This window comes from Zingiber officinale, chromosome 4A (genome assembly GCF_018446385.1).
Source record: "Zingiber officinale cultivar Zhangliang chromosome 4A, Zo_v1.1, whole genome shotgun sequence".
Classification (NCBI taxonomy): Eukaryota; Viridiplantae; Streptophyta; class Magnoliopsida; order Zingiberales; family Zingiberaceae; genus Zingiber; species Zingiber officinale.
Window position 1 is genome coordinate 98,780,290 of NC_055992.1, and position 19,045 is coordinate 98,799,334.

Genomic DNA, 19,045 nt, shown 5'->3' on the forward strand with positions numbered 1-19,045 from the left:
GGAAGTTGCGAAGATTGTCATGGATAAATACTGGTATATACATATACAAATAACCTGTAAGTACAGACAAGCTCAAGAACAACGTTAACTTTTTTAGAGAATTCAAAGGTCGCTTTAGGTGACAATCACGCTACTTTACAACCACCCTTTAGAATACATAACCAAAGCACCTCAAATGTTGGCTCCTCCATAGCCCTTAAGAAATGTCTGTCGATGAACAAACATGATAGTTAATGCAAAAGATTGAGCAATGATAATCTAATTTTAGCAATTCCTAGAAACTATCGGTTAAATTTTCTGAAATGTGATGCATACCATCTTGGCAGCGACCACCGACTGGTGCTGCCTTTCTTTCTTCTCGCGTTGACATTCACCGCACCAGCTAGAGAAATCCTTTTGGAACTTCCTCATCTCTCTGAAGACTGAACTGTAGAACGGATCATAGAGGGTTATTGCTTTGCACACTTTGAGTTTTGAATAGGAAGGGCAAAATTGCAGAAAACTGTATCCGAAATAGGCAAAGATAACTTGGTTGTTACTATCAGTAATAGCTTAGCGAGATGACACCTTACACAGAAAGATGTATTAAAAATTTAAAATGCAGTAATGATGCATTGGTTATCTTACCTGTAGACTTGTTTGGTTATAGTTTAATTTCTTCAAGTGGATTCTGACGAATTGTATCTTAACTTTTTATCTAATAGCCCAGATGCACCTCCTTGGCAAACCAAGCAACATCATCGCTCACCAATATGGTCTCCCAGGAGTATTTGTTCAGATGACTTGATTCTATTCTAATGCAAGTATTTGTTCCATGTTGTTAGTTCTTGAGGATACACTTCACATTTAAGATGATATGTATACTTCTTTCCCTGTAGTCTGAATCAAAGATTATACGATGTGACAATTTCTCCATCACTCTCCGATCTCTTGTTCTTGAGGATGTATTGCCAGAAAAGCTTTTAACAGTTCATCGATAATATTCGGCGTAGACTTGATGCCTCAATTTACAAACAATGAATAATAAAGCTACTCATATGCAATTTACAATAAAATCGCCATGCATCTTGAGAATAAAAACATGAATGTACCTTCTACACCACAAAAGCATGTTGATTCTGTGTCCAGAATTTGTGGGGAGAGCCCCATGTCGGTGGCGCCCACGATGAAGTACAGCTTGACCAGGGACATGAGAGTAGTCAAAGATTTCCTACAATAAAAGCAAGGAGAATTTGGGCAGAATATCAAGTTTTAAAAACAAAAACATCAACTCAACTACTTAAAGCAACTACAAATAAAATCATTATTAAAATAAAGCACAATAAAATACCAAGGATTTCAGCCAACTAACTTTCCCATATTCTTTTATGAAAAAGGAGTTTACTTATTGTTTAGTTATAAAGTTTATCCTGAAGGTTCAAAACATTGGTCCTATACCTATACCATCAATGATGTATAAACAAATTAGTAAAGCAATGTGTCTGTATAGGAATCCAAACGAATTTTTCCATATTTGTAAATGGCTCATTAAATGCCATAAACATCACAAACCAACACATGGTTACAAGTCATCATTGAACAAAGAGTGAGGGCATACTATTGCAATCTATTTAAAACCACTTCATGCAGCATTATTGACAATAATTTCACATGGTTCTATTGAATTACATTCATTGCATTGCGATTCCTTTTGCAAGTTCCACCATTTTTAGTCGCGGCAGCCATTACTGAGCAGGCAAATTTCCATTTTTTTAAGAGAAAGAAGCGAATTATAAATGCATGAAAAAGAAAAGCAAATATATTGAGATTTGACGACTAGTTTCTGCAATAATTTTAGCAAAATAATATGAACAAAGGAACAAAAAAATCAAGATGTACTTCAGTAAATTATGACTACCAAAGACTTTACATGTTTCAAATTCCAGGTCAACATAGAATGATGAAATGCTCAGGAATACACACTTCTACAAAAAAAAATGTGCAAAAATACCACCCATGTGATGACAGACCTCTGTTTGTGTCTCTGTGTTCACATGTTTGTCACATCGAACTCCCCGGAAAAACAATTCACCACCAGAAAAATCTTTGCCTAAACACACATTTAGAGTGACTTCTGAGTCATCCACATGGAATCCTGGATCACAAAAACTACAATGACTTAAAAGAAAAATAAATGAATTTATTCAATTTACACATGCTAAAATAAAGAGTAAAGTGTGGAACAACCAATCCACAAGATCTAAGATTACTCAACAATATGATAAGAAAGTAAAAGTATTTCCACATTTGCTGTGAGGCTGCAAAGAAACAGTCATGCAATGTATGATGTTTATAAACTATGATGTTGATAGAAGTATTCACTCTGTAAGTTCATGGCCTAAAATCAAAATCAAGCAATAATGCCTACCAGTGCACTCAAATTAAAACCTACCATTAATGGAAGTTTTTAGTAGTTTCAGAAAGACAAGAAAGCAAACTTGCTACAAGAGCCTCTCCACGTAATTTGTTTACTATCCAATCAGTAAAAGTACAAAAAAATGGGCTATAATGGAAGGCAGGTCTGGAAGAAACAGAAAAACCAATTACACAAAAGTATACTAGTTAGAGTGAGGAGATACTACATAAGGATTCGTACATACAGCTGCAGAAAATTGCTCCAGTACTAAATCATCCTAAAATACCATAATATTGAGATAATTTTAGCACTATTTTCCTCAAATACCATAATAGTTTAATCCAATTTGCCTACCCACGTGTGAGGGGAGTGTTAAACAAACAAACACAAGAAGAAATTTAGATAAACAAAGTTGGAATGAATCCTTTCATAAGCAGTTTGTATCCAATCAAAATTAAGATCAAAATATTACATGAAATAACTCATATTTATTATATGTGTTATATTCATTTTTATATTGTTTTGAAAATAATCCATTTATGAGAATTTTTTAATAGATTTCTGATATATGTTCGCCATGAAATTATATTGAACTTTACAAATTTCAAAATGCTCTTTGACTAGCCTTTAATGAATTATTTAAAACATCATCATCATAAAAAAAAAATGTATCTTAACATCCCCTCCTATGGTTTTAAAAACACAATATGGCATGGATGTGCGCTTATGTAAGCACAAACTACCCAAACTAATTAAAATTTTAAAGTAGTAAGCCGTTGTGGTTTGACTCAAATAGGTAGCTGTTTTGGTGAGCTAACAGACCCTAAATTTGGTCCAATCAATTTCTGCATGAATGATGACAGGCGCTCAAGCACAAAAGAAAACTATTAAATTAATAAAAAACAACAAGGTATTGATCAACCTCTACTAGATGTGGTTTCCAATTAAGTAAACATACTAGATATTCCATCTCCTGCATATCAAATCATATAGGAAAAAAATGTAACAAAGCTACCTAGTTCAACATCCTTGTCCTTTCCATACTCAACCACAAAGCCATGATGTGAATCGAGAGTTGATCCGCCAACCTCAGGGTAGAATACTGCAATTGAAGAAAATAGGTTCTGAGAGATATTGATGAAACAAAGTCATGGAGCATAACAAAGTTACAGAATCCTGTCATGCAAAGAAGACATGATTATCACCTCTAGCCATTGGGGATATGAATTCTTCCATAAGCTTGTTAAGCATGGCTTCCAAGCCAAAGTCATCAAGCACAGCACCGTACTTATTCATTGTATTTGGTCGCATTATTTTGAACTTGATAGTGTTGACCCATTTTTCAAAATTGTCCACCTAAGAAATCACCAAATTAGGTTATGTTACCGATAGTTGTGTGCTGTGAAATGATTGCAGGTTTGAGTAGTACCTCATCTAATAACATTTCACAGAAACTTGGCTGTAGCATAGAAAATGTATATATTCCAGGTGATGGTTCAGAAAGTATATTTCTGAAGCTCTCCTCTGTGTTATCATTGATAGCTTTAACAAATGATGGCATAAAAAAGGCTGACGGATGCAGATTGTATAATTCTTTATGCAAAGGCTGCTTAAGTAACAGGAAGAGAGTTAAAAGTTGCACGCATGCTATCATAATTTATTAGAAGCTAGAACGCCTATGAAAGAAGCAATTCAGCAATACAAGTAAAATTCGTGTAAATATTTTAAGATTAAACAAGAAACTAAAAGAATCATCATCCAAAGGGCATCAATCAAATAACTCAATGAAGCATTAAACCTAATCATAGTTGCAGAGAACATACATGTTATAACACATAAAAGAGGGGGGAAATACTAATAAATAAACTTGACAGGATAATTTTTTGAACAGAAACAGGTTTACTAAACACAGGCACAAATACATGGAACTTCTCATATTTGAATAAATGTGAATCAATCCCCATGTGTCTATTCCCACCCATGCATCATTGCAACAAATAGGGAAAAAAGTCATGAAGGCGTTAGGCAATTTGAGTACTACTCCCAAATAAAGAGAAAAGGAAGCAGAATATCAGCTTCAGATAGTGCTTAAAGTTGAAGATTTTTATAACATAAAATTAGTTGTAGAAAGGAATTTTGATATGTACAAATGAAGACAACCAACCCTCAAAGCATTGGGAGATTGTATTACATAATAAATGTTGCTTGCTAGAGCTAAATTTGTACTCTGTTACTGCACAAACACTCCACACTCTGAGCAGGATGCACTGCACTACTTCAGAGAAGTAACATAAAATACCTACAAACAGTCAACCGAATCTGAAAAACAAATCATATATTGCTTAATATTGTGTCTCCAGAACATCACGCTGAGGCTAATAAGCCTAAAGGAGTTACTCCAAAAAAATAATCAGAAGCATAGTCAAAGAACTAAACATATGAGAAACACAAATTTCCAAAATCATACACATAAATCATAGAAACTGAAGAGTACAGAGTATAACAGATAGAAACAGAAAACCTGATAAGCTGACATCAATTTTTGTCTGTACTCTTTGTGTCTCTGAACCTGATAGATCAAGTAATCGCTCTAGATTAATAGAAGTAAATGAGAAAAAATAATACAGATAGACTAGAATAAACAACAAGAAATAGACAAATAAACCATCCTTTATTTTTGGGTTCTTTAGATTCAAATAAAATTGTTCGCAAGAGCCAAAGCTCATCAAGCATTAAAAAGTCCCTTTGACATTCTAAAAATAATGTCTTCATGATCTCAAACATTTAATAGCATTAAACTTTTCTTATTTAATATTCAATTTACTGGCATCAAGATTCTTAATTTTTCAAATATTAAAAAATAGGTTATTTTAGTTTCTTGTTTTCCCATATGAAAACATAAATATATATTTGCAACCCAGTAAAGTAGAAACAAAGTTGAAACCTAGTAAACTAGTAATAAATAAATGTACTGGGATAGAGCTTCCTGTATATACATGTTCATCACGTTCTTTTCCTAGACCAGTTTTTTTTTTTTTGCTAATTATCATTAATTTCTCAGCTCTGGCAGCCGTGACGGGAATAAAAAATCAATTTGGTCATAAAGCATATTCACGTATTGACATGAATTAATCATAAAAAATTTGAAACCTACTTTCGTCAAGCAAAATTCTTTCAGTTCAGTAGAATGTGCCAAACAACAGAAGATAAATATGCAAAGGAACGTGATTTTCTAATGATGATGATATTTGCAGTTAAAAACAATCATTCTAAAAGAGGTTTCACTGGGCGATCAAACGAGAAAGCCAATCGATGCAGCACCAAGTTTAGAGGAAACTATAATCATCGAAATTGAAGCAGATACACGTCGTCCTAAACGCCTCAGAGGGCAAAATCTCATCGAGCGAAGGTAAGCCAACAACAATTGTTTGTGTACCAACCAAACAAATCGCTGCAGACGAGTTTACTATTTTAACATTCCGTCTTGCAGGAAGGCAGGGAAGGGCATTTCCGTTATTTCGGGGAAAAAAATTTCTAAAGAAACAACCATAGATCCTCAATTTGATGGAAGCTCTACTTCAGCTCGAAGGAGGATAAACAGGAACAAAGAAGAGTAGTTCACCCTAATTCGCTCCCCCTCAGGCAAGTATCGCGCGAGGATCTCCTTCATGAACTGGACCTTGCCATCCCGCGGTACCTCGAGCATGCTGGGCGGGAGGTGCCGCTCCAGGGAGCTGAAGATCGCCGGATCGAACTCCGACTGAACGTCGTCGTACCGCTCCGGCTTGTGCTCCGTGTTCGGGTTCAGCCTCAGACGCCGGTCCCCGTAGGTCGGCCTGGACGGCGCCGGCTGGACCTTTGCCGGTCCGTTCCCGTTCCCATTGCTCGACGGGGACCCATCCCTCCGATCGACGGCGCCTCTCACCGACATCGCTCCGCGGCCGGAAGCTCCCGCGTCCGGTGGAAGGAGATGGTATCACTTCCGCCGTGCCATCCGCGGTCCGAATCGGAGGATGCAGTGGGTTAGGGTTTCGTTGGAAGGTGAGCTAGGTGTTGGCGTGGGGTTGGAGAGAGAGAGACAGAGAGAAGGGAAGATGTGGTGTTCGCTTGACGTATTGGCGATATGGACGCGGATATATGAAAAGGCCACTGGCTATGGCGATTTATTACGGGCTTGCCATCCAAGAGTGAAGGTGGTGGGAGAACGCAGTCGTTGGCTACTGGTGCAAAATTAGGGTTTCTTTTGGAGGGGACGGGGCACGTCGGATCCGCTGTCGGACGAAAGATAGCGTACACGCACTTTGATCCTTTGTGAACTCGACACGCGTGTCGCGTACTGAGGCAGCTGGACCACCGGACATGAAAGGGGAAATTCCATCTTGCCCCCTGTTTATCTCCTCAATTTGCAAGAAAGCTCTAGCGGGGAGCACGAAGAAAGACGAATGCGAAGGGAGAGATCTCACGGCGTCACCGAGTCGATATCGGCCAACGGAAGGTAACTTAGGTTGCTACTGTGACGCTGCGGCGAGTGGCAGTTGCTGCGAAGAGGATGAAGACGCCGAGGAAGCCTAAGACATCGGCAACGATTTCTACACTGTGAGATTTGCCGCAGAGTTGAATGAGGAAAGGCTCACACTGGTACACTCAGGCAAAGCCCACGTGGTGCACCGCAGAAGAGGAAACGAAGGATCAAATCTAGACTAGATCTTGTGGCAGAGACCCGGCCCCCGGGTGTACTGGACCGCGTAAAAAAAATTTAAAGTTACTATGGTGTTTCGTTTCAAACTTATCCAATCATCATGTATTTATTTTCTATTTTATTTTTTACAACCAATTGATTTTTTTAATCAATCGAATCAATTTCACTTTATATTGAATCGTTAAAATTTTAAATAAATTAGTCAATTAATTTATTTTTTAAAAGTCAATTTTAGTAAAATTGATTGGTGGATAAAATAATTTCGGATTGATATAAAACTAGTTCTTATATATTAGACTATCTCTCCTGATTATATATATACCCTCAAATATAATTGATATTTGATATATTAGTCGATTTTACTTAAAACTAGCTTGTGAATAAAATAATCTCGGATTGACATGAAATTAGTTCATATGTATTCGTCTACCTCTCCTAATTGTATTCATGTCCTCAAATGTTAAGTTAACATAATATATTGAGAGTAATCATTTTTTTAAATACAAATATCTTTGAAAATTTAAATTCGTGATCAAAAAAATCTGATTAATGGACCAAACGTCCCCAGATTGATATAAAACTAGATTTTATGTGTTCAACTAGTTCTCCTAATTATATTCATACCCTCAAACATTAATTTTAGGGATGACAATGGATAGGATTTCACCTCCTTCGTACTCATTCTCATTTATTATATCCATATTCATCCTCAAACCCATCAGGTATTTAACTTTGATACACATCCTCATATCCATCGAAGGATCGGGTATCCATATCCTACCCATCATCCTATTACTATCTACCATTCTTTTTTAAAAATAATATATATAAATAAATTATTTCAATGTACTTGTATGTTCTTCTTCGTCTCGTGCTCCTTTGATTGTGTAAGTATTTCTCATGCAAAAGAAGATGAGATATGTGTTGGTGACCGCATAAAGATGCAAACTAAGTTTCTTTTTCAAGACAGAAACCTGGCTAAAGTTTTTTCTTTTCTAATAAAAAAATAAAGTTTATATATATATATATCAGGTATCGATAGGGTATGGGTAGGATTTTACCATATTCATCTTCATACCCATACTCAAAAATACCCATACCCAATTACTATAATAGAGTCTAAAACTTTCCTCCATATCCTCCTCCATTCAGATCGGATGTCAGGAAATTGTCATTCCTAATTAATTTGATCTAATATATTGATAGCAATGATTTTTTGAACATGATCTGAATTTTTCAAACATTTTCGTGTTTAAAAAATCATCGCTTACAATATATTGAGTTAAATTGGCGTTTAAGGGCATTAAAATAATCAGGAGAGGTAGACGAGGCAAAATCGACTGATGGACAAAATGACCTCGGATTGACATAAAATCAGTTTCTATGTGTTCGTCTACTTCTCTTGATTATTTCTATACCCTCAAATGTCAATTTGACTCAATATATTGAGAGTAATGATTTTTTAAACATGAATTAAATTTTTCAAACATATTCGTATTAAAAAATTATTGCTCTCAATATATTTAGTCAAATTAACATTTGAAGGCATGGATATAATCAGGAGAGTTAAACAAATACATAAAAATTAGTTTCATGTCAATTTGAGGTCGTTTGATCCATCAGTCGATTTTGCCTAAAATCGATTGATGGACGGGCAAAATTGACTGATGAATCAAATGACCTCGAATTGACATGAAACTAGTTCCTATTATTGGATCGAGACGCACGTGAGAGGGGAGGGGGGTAAATCATGTGATTTTAAAAAACTTTTCTTTTTTTTTAAAAAAAACTAAGAGTGCAGCGGAATAACAAGAAAACAAGAAAAAAAATATGGTCGATTTTACTTAGTTCAGAGTCTTCAGCGACTCCTACTCCAAGACCAGGTCCATAATTGAACTTTGTTACCCAACATTTTTGAAGATGATCGGATTAAGCTCGATATTAGACGACTTCTCAGCGATAGTCGAGCATAGAAATGTCGTAGCAAAGCAACAACACGAAGCCGAAGCAGTCGAAATGTCAAACGGACGCGTAGAAGAGATGTGTTTAAAAGCCTTAGTCAAGATGCTCTTTTATTGAGCGTCAAAGGTGCCTTCCATAACCCTAAAGGCGCCTTCAACCCCAAAACCTTATCCAGCAACTTCAGCTTCTTATCGTTGCCGAAGTCTTCTATGTTATCTGACTGAAGGCATCTTCCAAGCTCCCAAAGGCGCCTTCTAAGCACCCGAAGCCGCCTCGGGTACTGTTCACCTAAGGTATTTTGTGCTCATTTTGGCCTGCAAAATGTGTTAGTCCAATATAAAAATATCTAATTTACAAAATAAAGTTAGCACAATAATAATAAGCAATAATAATTAGTTCATGCCCTTCCAAAACCAAGAACTAGTCAAGATCTCAATTCAGGTTTCTGAAATCGACCTAAATTGGACCGGCATCTACTGTCCCCTTAACCGAGACGTGTCCTCACTGAGCCACTCTCCTCCAGTGACTTACCTCCCTTACTTGCTAAACATTTGGTCCTCCAAACTTATTTGGACTTTCTCTACTCTTGCTTAGTATATGACCAAGCTAATCTACTAAGACTTACATGTAACACTGAGTTAGCACAATAGATAAAATAGTGTTAACAAAATTTAGGATTCGCTGGTCCAGTCGACTGTCCGTCACACATGCTTAGAGTATATTCCTCCAAGACTTCTCATTACCTAGGGTTACATCCCCCTAGGGTTGTCCATCTTTACTCACTAGAACTTTCATTGTCTAGCTTCACTCACCGAACCTTCCACCACCTAGCTTCACTCACTAGGATCCAGCTTCATGTTAGAGTGTATACTAAAAGCCTAGCTTTTGTATAAATATTTATAAGAATTACATTGGTCAAATGTCTACATTTATATGTTAAGTGTAGTTGTTCAATTAATTTATATTATAGATAATATGGTGTGTGGTGTCACATACAGAAGATTATGTTATCGATTCCTTATAAATTATAAACAGTGGCTCACGACTAAGATGGAAAGGAACAAACCATTAGAATAGTCGTAGTGTAATTAGGTATTAGTTTATCTTGACTAATGAATTACACTAGTACACTCTGAGTGTATTGAGCAGGACCATTTAAGGTCAGTTCTTTTTATACTGACTTAATAAAAGAACAAAACCTTAGTTATTATGGAAGTGTGTGCTCTTAATCCTAATATAATAACAAACACATATATTTAGTATTTATTTCTTTGACTTATCAAAGGGTGAGATTTAACTCGATAAATCAAAAGGTCCAATAAGTTGGGAAGTGATATTATTTATAGTGTGTGTTGTTGATTATAGAAGGAAACTGTGTCCTAATAATCTAGGTTGATAATATCCCCAAGAGGAGCTCATAAAGATTGTCATGTTAAACCCTGCAGGTGGATTTAGTCCGATATGACGATAAAGTTGAGTGGTACTACTCTTGGACTAAGATATTAATTAAAGAGAGTTGTCAATAACTCATTTAATTAGTGGACATTCGACATCTTAAATACAGGGAGACTAACACACTCATAATAAGAAGGAGCCCAAAATGTAATTTCGGATTGGTGCGGTAGTTCAATAATAATTATTTAGAGGTATGAATTATTATTAATGAAATTAAGTTGGGTGTTCGGGGCGAACACGGGAAGCTAAATTTCATCAGGAGACCAAAATCAATCCCTCCTCTCGGTCCCTATCGTAGCCTCTTATATAGAGAGAATTATACCCACCATATACCCACTTCCTACCCACCCTTAGGCGGGCGGCCAAGCAAGCTTGGAGCCCAAGCTTGGACCAGCTAAAACCAAGGGATTGAGCCAAGATTAGTGGTCGGCCCTAGCTTGGAGCCCAAGCTAGGTGTGGCTGGCCACATATAAAATAAAAGGGATTTTATTTTAAATCTTTACTTATGTGGAAGCCATGGTTTTAAAAGAGAGTTTAAATTTAAATCTTTCCTTTTATAGCTTTCTACAAAAGATTAAGTGAAAGGTTTGATATCTTTCCTTATTTGTAGTTAAAAGGAAGATTTTAATTTTTGATAAAACTTTCCTTTTTGTAACCATCTTGATGATATAAAAGAGAGTTTTAAAATTAAATCTTTCTTATTATAGTTTCTACAAAAGATTAAGAAAAGATTTGATATATTTCCTTACTTGTAGATTGAGAGGAAAATTTTAATTTTAAAGATAACTTTTCTTTTCGAAAATCATCCACATGTTTTAATAGAGAGATTTTAATTTATAAAATTTCCTTTTATAACCAACCATGAAGGGAAAATTATTAGAGAAATTTTTATTTTAAAATTACCGGAAACAAATAAGGAAGTTTTAATTTTGTGTTTAAAACTTGCCTTATTTGGAGCTTGTGATGTGGCCGACCATGATAAGGGTTAAAAGGAAAGTTTAATTAAATTTCCCTTATTAACCAAATGCAAGGAATATAAGGGAATTTTAATTATAATTAAATTTCCTTATTTTCCAATATCAAGGAATATAAAATAGGGGGTAGAGGTGCCTCACCTTATAACAACTCTCTTCTATTTTTCCTCTCTCTTTTCTTCCTTGGTGGTGGCCGGTCATATCATCTCCTCCTCTTCCTCCTTAGTGGTCGAACGTCATCAATCTCTAGGAGCTTGTTTTGGTGGTCAGATCTAGCTTGGAGAAGAAGAAGAGAAAGGAGGTTTTGTTTCCTAGTTTTCCTTGGAGCTTGGTTGGTGGCCGAGACTTATAATCTCTTGGAGAAGGTTGCTTGGCCGAATCTTGGAAGAAGGAAGAAGAAGGACTTGGGTGGTTCTCATCTCGGTAGATCGTCGCCCACACGACATCCGAGATAAGAAGAGGAATACGGTAGAAGATCAAGAGGTTGTTGCTTACAAAGAAAGGTATAACTAGTAATTGTTTTCCGCATCATACTAGTTTTTCTTTGTATGAATTCCAAACACAATAGGCATATAATTCTAGGTTTCAAATTTGTGATTCGAGTTTGTGTTTTTTTTTTTGTTTTTCGAATTTGTGATTCGATTGTTCTTTTTGGTTAAATCTAGGATTATATAAGGAAATTAAATATTAAATTTCTTTAAATGCTTTGTCTAGGAAGTGGTGGATGCTTCCATACCTAAGAAGGCCTAATGTCTCGCCATGTTTAACCTGGAAGTCGATTTCTGAAATTAATATTTAATTGAATTTATAACATGGGTGAATTTAGATCAATAATGTTAAGCATCGTTTGCGATGCAAGTGTAAACCACTAAGAACATATAAGTTAAATTTGGAATCAATAATGTTAAGTTCTGTTTCGATTCCTAATTTAATTTCTAAAGAACACAATAGGTTGTTAGTAAAGGTTCAGGACTTGTACAAAATTTTTATATAGAGGAACCGGTATGATATTTCGCATAGCAACCAACAATTGGTATCAGAGCTAGGGTTTGCCTCTGTGTGTTTGGTTTTCAGTTTAATTATGCACATGTCATACATTATTTAGGCATGATAATAGTAGGATGTGCTAACTTTGTGGTTACAGGCTCCGACTATTATAGCTTATAGATATTGTGTGTGATTGGATCATTGGACATGTCAAGGGTATTTTATTGTGTGTGCATGATTGTAATATTAAATACAGCAGGAGCTGTATTAGTTATTAGGATTTTACATTTTTGTTTCGATCTAGATTACATGTACATTCCTTTGTGGAATATAGGATCGATATATGTAAAATTCTATTTTTATCGCGGATCGTATCCTTGCGAGGCAGGTACTATTTATGGACCAGAGGCACCGACTAGACCCGATTGTAGTGGCTAAAGATGGCAGCAGCTAGGGTTGGCAGCACACGAAGGACAGCGACGGAAAAGATCATAATAGTTGGAAAATTAATTTCCATATTTATTGCTTTTATTTACTGTGATGTACATATGTGCATAGTTTAAAATTTCTCGCCTTAAATAACTAAGTGGGAGAGGGATTAGTAAATAAATTCCACGGTCTCCATTACTGGTTTGTAAGTGATGCGACAAACTTGCATGTTAGCTTTGAGTGCCTCCCTCCCCATCGAATGAGTTTATTTGCAGATCACTAGATCAAACTTCCATTTTGAATGATTATAGAAAATTAATTAGGAGCGTGTGATCTTCTCCGTCGGAAGAGGCACAATCTTATTTAATGGACTAAGTATCAAGTAATGGTATACACTTAGACACATTTAATAGTATCCTCCCCATCGGAGTCACTGTTATTAGCTATGGGACCGAAGGAAAACCAACTATTAATTTGTCATAAAGATAGGTTGACAAGATAATAAAATTAAAACTCCCTCTTACAAATGTTGAGATTTTGTATACGTCTACACTATCATGACATATAAAATTCACGGTGTTTGAGGTCATTTTATTTGTCAGGTTGACAAGATAATAAAATTAATAGGTAAAACCCCTCTTACAAATGTTTGGATTTGTATACATCCACACTATCATGACATACAAAATTCACAGTGTTTGAGATAATTTTATTTGTCATAAAGATAGGTTGACAAGGTTATTAATGGGTAAAACTCTCCTCTTACAAATGTTTAAATTTGTATACGTCCACATTATCGTGACATACAAAATTCACGGTATTTGAGGTGTTGGTGAATTTAAATGATATTGTTTTGAGGAATCAATATTATTTTAAATTCAAAGTTTTGACCAAATATTTTATCAAAGACAGATCAACTATTAATTTTATTTGTCATAAAGTTAGGTTAACGAGATAATAAAATTAATGGATAAAATCTCCTCTTAAAGATTGAATTTGTATACGCCCACACTAACATGACATACAAAATTCATGAGGATTTTGAGGTGTTGGCCTTGACCAAATATTTTTGTGATTATTAGGATTTCAAATATTAGTCAATCCCCTAGCTGTTATACTATAGAATAAACTCAATAGTCCTAATTATGATTGGAAACAAAACTTGGACTCTAAGGTGGTCTATCCTCTCAGAAATGAGAACAATAAAAGTGTATTTTATTCATTAGTTGTTGAAACATGTTTAGTGGTGTTATCTACCGGTACATGGTGTGTAGATACGAGAACCCACTGAGATCATGTCTGCAATTCATTGCAGGGTTCCAAGAAAACTGACAACTATATGAAAGGGAAAACACTATTTACATGGGCACTACTGCAAAAGTAGCAGCTGTTGCAGTAGGAGATGTTTGTCCTCTGATAGGAATAAAATATGGATTGTGAGAAATTGTCTTTACGTACCAAGTTTAGAAAGAACTTGATTTCGGTTTCTAAATTATCAAAGAGCTTGATATTCTATCTCTTTTGATAACAAAGTTATTATCAAGAATAATAGGAAAGTTATCTGTTCTGGTACGTTGGTTGACAATTTATAATCCAATAACTCCCACGATGCAACAAATGAAAATTAATAACACATCTTCTAACTCTAATAAGAGAAAGCAACCTTCGGAAATGAACCAATCATATCTTTGACATCTAAGGCTAGGTCATATTGACTTGAGTAGGATTCAAAGGATAATAGCCAATGAACTTTTGGGTTCATTGATGGTGGGAAAACTTTCCAACCTGCAAATCTTACTTGAAAGAAAAATGACCAAGAGACCTTTTAAGTCTAAGGGGTATAGAGTCAAAGAAGTATTGGAATTGATTCATTCTGATTTGTGTGGACCTATGACTATCCAGGCAAAAGGTGGTTTCGAATATTTCGTCTCTTTTATAGACGACTATTCAAGATACGAGCATATTTACTTGATGCGCCACAAGTCTAAGTGCTTTGATAAGTTCAAAGAGTACAAGGCTGATATGGAGAAAAGACACTACGGTGAGATCGTAGTGGCGAGTACCTCTTAGGAGAGTTTATGAGTCACTTATCAGAAGTCGGGATTCAATCCCAACTGACTGTACCTGGTACACCCCAACAGAATGGTGTAGTAGAACAAAGGAATATGACTCTTATGAAAATAATTAGATCAATGATAAGTTATTCAGAATTACCAAATTCATTTTGAGAATATACTCTGGAAACGGAAGTGAATATAGTACCTTCTAAAGTCAGAACCCTCTACTCCCATAGAATTGTAGAATGAGAGTAAGCCTAGTCTGAAGCATATTCGGATTTTGGGTAGTCCAACACATGTGCTGAAGGGAGACACTGATAAGTTGGACAAGAGTTCACTTGCTTGTGGGTTATCCTAGAGAAATGAAAGGAGGTTTATAATCCTTAAAAATCAGAAGGTCATTGTAAGTATCAATGCTCGATTTTTAGAAGAGGACTATGTAATGAACCACAAACCATAAGTAAATTTGTTCTTAAGGAAATAATAAAGGACACGTCTAATCTAGTACCAACTGTACAAGATGAAATATCACAAGAAACTGCCACACGTATCACAAATGATACACAATTGCACAAAGTGCCTCGTCATAGTAGGAGAGTTGTTAAGCAACCTGAAAGATTCATGTTTTGGAGAATCTTTGGACTAGATCCCTAGTGAACATGAACCTGATCCCCGGACATATGATGAAACACTCCAAGATAAAGATGCAACATCTTGGTAAAGAGCAATGAATATAAAAATAAAATCTATGTATTCTAATAAAGTTTGGGAACTTGTAGAACCACCAAATGGTGTAAAAGCCATTGGGTTTAAATAAGTCTACAATAGAAAAAGAAGGACAGACGGGAAGGTAGAAACTTTCAAAGCAAGGCTTGTTGAAAAGGATAAGGAAACCTTTTCATCGGTAGTCATGTTTAAGTCTATCCGAATTCTTTATCTTTTGCTACTCATATGGATTATGAGATTTGACAAGTAGATGTCAAGACAGCTTTCCTTAATGGAAGTCTTGAAGAAAGCATCTATATAAAGCAACCAGAGGGGTTCATTGCAAAGGACAAAGAACATCTAATATGTAAGCTCAATCGGTCTATTTATGGACTGAAGCAAACCTTCAAGGTCTTGGAACATCCGGTAGTAATCCAGTCTTAGGGATTTATTCAATGTACGGATAAATCTTGTGTATATAAGAAGTGTGATGAAAACGTGGTGGTATTTCTTGTACTATACGTAGATGACATTTTTGATAGTTGGAAACAATATCAAAGTGTTGTCGGAAGTAAGGGTATGGTTGTCCAAGCAATTCGATATGAAGGAGTTAGGAGAATGCGCACATATTCTTGGGATCAAAGTAATAAGGGATCGTAAGAAAAGGATGATGTGCTTGTCCTAAGCTTCATATATCGATATACAATCTTTGCTCGTTTTAGCATGCAAGACTTCAAGAAAAGTTTTCTACTTTTTAGGCATGAAGTAGCTTTATCTAAAGAGATATATCCGAAGACATCAAAGGAGATAGAGGACATGAAGGCAGCTCCTTATACTTTGGCTGTCGGAAACCTAATGTATGCTATGTTATGCATGAGATCGGATATTTGTTTTGCCATGGGCATGGTTAGTAGATATCAAAGTAATCCTAGACAGGGACATTGGACTGTCGTAAAACATATATTAAAGTACCTTAGAGGGACTAGAGGTTATATGCTAATTTACAAGGCAGATGATTTGCTCCCTATGGGATACACGGATTCTGATTTCCAATTAGAAAAAGGACAATAGTAAGTCGACCTCGGGGGTTTGTGTTTACTTTAGGAGGTGAAGTCATAACTATGGAGGAGTGTTAAGTATAGGTGCTTTTCCGGACTCCACCATAGAAGCTGAATATGTGGCAGCCTCTGAGGCATCCATAGAAGATTATATGGCTCAGAAACTTCATGATGGACTTAGACATGATTTCTGGTTTATCTAAAAATTATTATAATTTTTGTAATAATAGTGGTGCAGTAGCAAACTCGAAGAAACCATAAGTCCATAAGATAAGTAAACACAATAGAGTACCACTCAATACAAGACAAGAACTTTTGATGGGCATGTTGAAGGATTGAGAATTAGATGTATGGCAGGGAATATGGCAGCATAGTCTTTTAGTATAAGTGGGAGATTGTTAGAGTGTATACTAAAAGCTTAGTGATCCGGTGGTAAGAGCCCGGGACCCCCTAACGAGGGGTCAACGCCACGTGGAGGTCAAATGGCCAAGCAGCTCGCTGGAGAAGGGTGAGCCGATCGGACTTGGAAGAAATGGATAAGACCGATCGGCCGACCAAGGGACATTCGGTAGTAAAAGGCGCCCTGACCGGGTCGGGGTTCCGACGCTCTGTCGAAACAGTAGTTAAGAGCCGAGCGGAAGAACCAGGGAAAAATGACACTGCTAACAGTCTCTACATAGCGCCTACTGGAAATTTCTCCAGCACACCAATGTCAACGGCGGGCCGGACGCGAGGTGAGTGCCGTCCGGCCAGCGCGTAAAAGGAGGAAGGGCCGGCCGGACGGATTCCCTGTCCAGCCGGTCGGACGCCCCGGATTATGGGCAGTAAAGAGGGGGGAACATCTTCTGACAGCCGTCGAATCATATGGCTAGGCCATACTCCTAGTCTGACAACGGGGTATCCTATTGTCCCATCGAAGGCGCAAGGGGACTGTCGCAGTATGACGTCAGGTAAGCTCTCTGACAGGTACACACCGAGGCATGGGCTGCGGACACGCACGTGCCTCGATAGGCGTGTAGGAGCTTTTTCATCGCCCTATATAAAGAGCCGTAGACTTCGCCGGAGGTACGCATTCTACAAGCTGGGGAGCTCCTTTTTCCACCACTTACCTGACTTGAACGTCGGAGGGTCGCCGCCGGGAACCCCTGCCCGACCCGACTTCTGTGCAGGTTCGTCGGAGATTCATGCGGCCAGACGGAGACCTACATCATCAACTAGGAGCGCGCCACGTGCCCAGCGTCCTCTGGTTCGGTGATTCGGACAGGATCAATTTGGCGCCGTCTGTGGGAACGCTCCTGCATTCGAACGGGAACAATGGACGAGGCTGGACGACAACACATGGTGACGCTTTCGAACGAGGAACTCGACGTTCTGATCGAGATGAGGGCCGCCAAGCTCGTGGACCAAAAACAGAAAGCCACAGCCGAGCGACCGGAGCAACAAGCAACATCAGCGTCTGGTGGCCGAGCGGAAGCACCACCAGCGACAGTACCATTCCATCGGGCTCTCTTCCACACTCCTGAAGCTGTAGCAATTAATCGAGAGCGGGGATCATCTTCGGATGAAATACCAAGACGAGACAACAGAAAAGGGAAAGCCCCCCGAGCGGACGCCTCTTCTGAGCGGATCAATCGCCAATTTTCGGAGGCCATTCTACAAGATCCTCTGCCCAAGCACTACGTGCCTCCGACGATCGGCGAGTACAATGGGACAACCGACCCGGATGATCATCTGGGTAAGTTCGATAACATAGCCACTCTCCATCAATACACGGATGGAGTAAAGTGCCGAGTTTTTCTTACCACACTCTCGGGATCGGCTCAACGGTGGTTCCGGAGGCTGCCGGACGGATCCATCACGAGCTTCAAAGATTTCCGAACGGCCTTCCTCCACCATTTTGCGAGCAGTCGACGCTACCAGAAAACGAGCGTGAGCCTGTTCGCCATCAAACAAGAAGCTCGTGAATCGCTTCGAGCTTACATCCAGCGGTTCAACCAAGTGGCGATGGACATTCCAACGGCCACCTCAGAAACCATGATGAATGCCTTCACACAAGGCCTGGTGGATGGGGATTTCTTCCGATCGCTCATCCGAAAGCCGCCCCGAGACTATGATCACATGTTACACCGGGCGAACGAATACATCAACGTGGAAGAGGCACAAGCGGCTAGGAAAAAAGAAACTCCAACCGAGCGGGCTCCTCTTGCCGAGCGGAAGCAACACGTCACTCATCAGCCGCCCAGAGGACCAAGGGCCGAAGCAAACCGATCCCCCCATGCCAGGTCCCACGTGCAGGAGGTAGCCGCCGCCCGGCCCAAGCTAAA

General features: G+C 37.8%; 1 protein-coding gene across 1 annotated transcript; it reads right to left on the reverse strand.

Moving 5' to 3' along the window:
• Positions 1-5: 5 nt before the first annotated feature.
• Positions 6-7,061, reverse strand: LOC121970306 (2-oxoglutarate and iron-dependent oxygenase domain-containing protein CP2-like). The gene is made up of 9 exons (XM_042520916.1): positions 6,018-7,061; positions 4,917-4,964; positions 3,825-4,001; positions 3,601-3,751; positions 3,411-3,497; positions 2,010-2,134; positions 1,092-1,210; positions 316-427; positions 6-207 (listed from the first exon to the last, which is right to left on the reverse strand). Exons 1-9 carry the CDS (start codon positions 6,324-6,326, stop codon positions 172-174), a joined length of 1,164 nt encoding a protein of 387 aa, XP_042376850.1. The 5' UTR covers positions 6,327-7,061; the 3' UTR covers positions 6-171.
• Positions 7,062-19,045: the final 11,984 nt, after the last annotated feature.

Coding starts and splice junctions, on each gene's coding strand:
- LOC121970306 (XM_042520916.1), bottom strand. CDS start 6,326: ATGTCGGTGAGAGGCGCCGTCGATCGGAGGGATGGGTCCCCGTCGAGC. Junction 2,135..3,410: donor GGACAAGGATGTTGAACTAG/GTAGCTTTGTTA, acceptor TTTGTGATCCAG/GATTCCATGTGGATGACTCA. Junction 1,211..2,009: donor ACACAGAGACACAAACAGAG/GTCTGTCATCAC, acceptor CTTTTATTGTAG/GAAATCTTTGACTACTCTCA.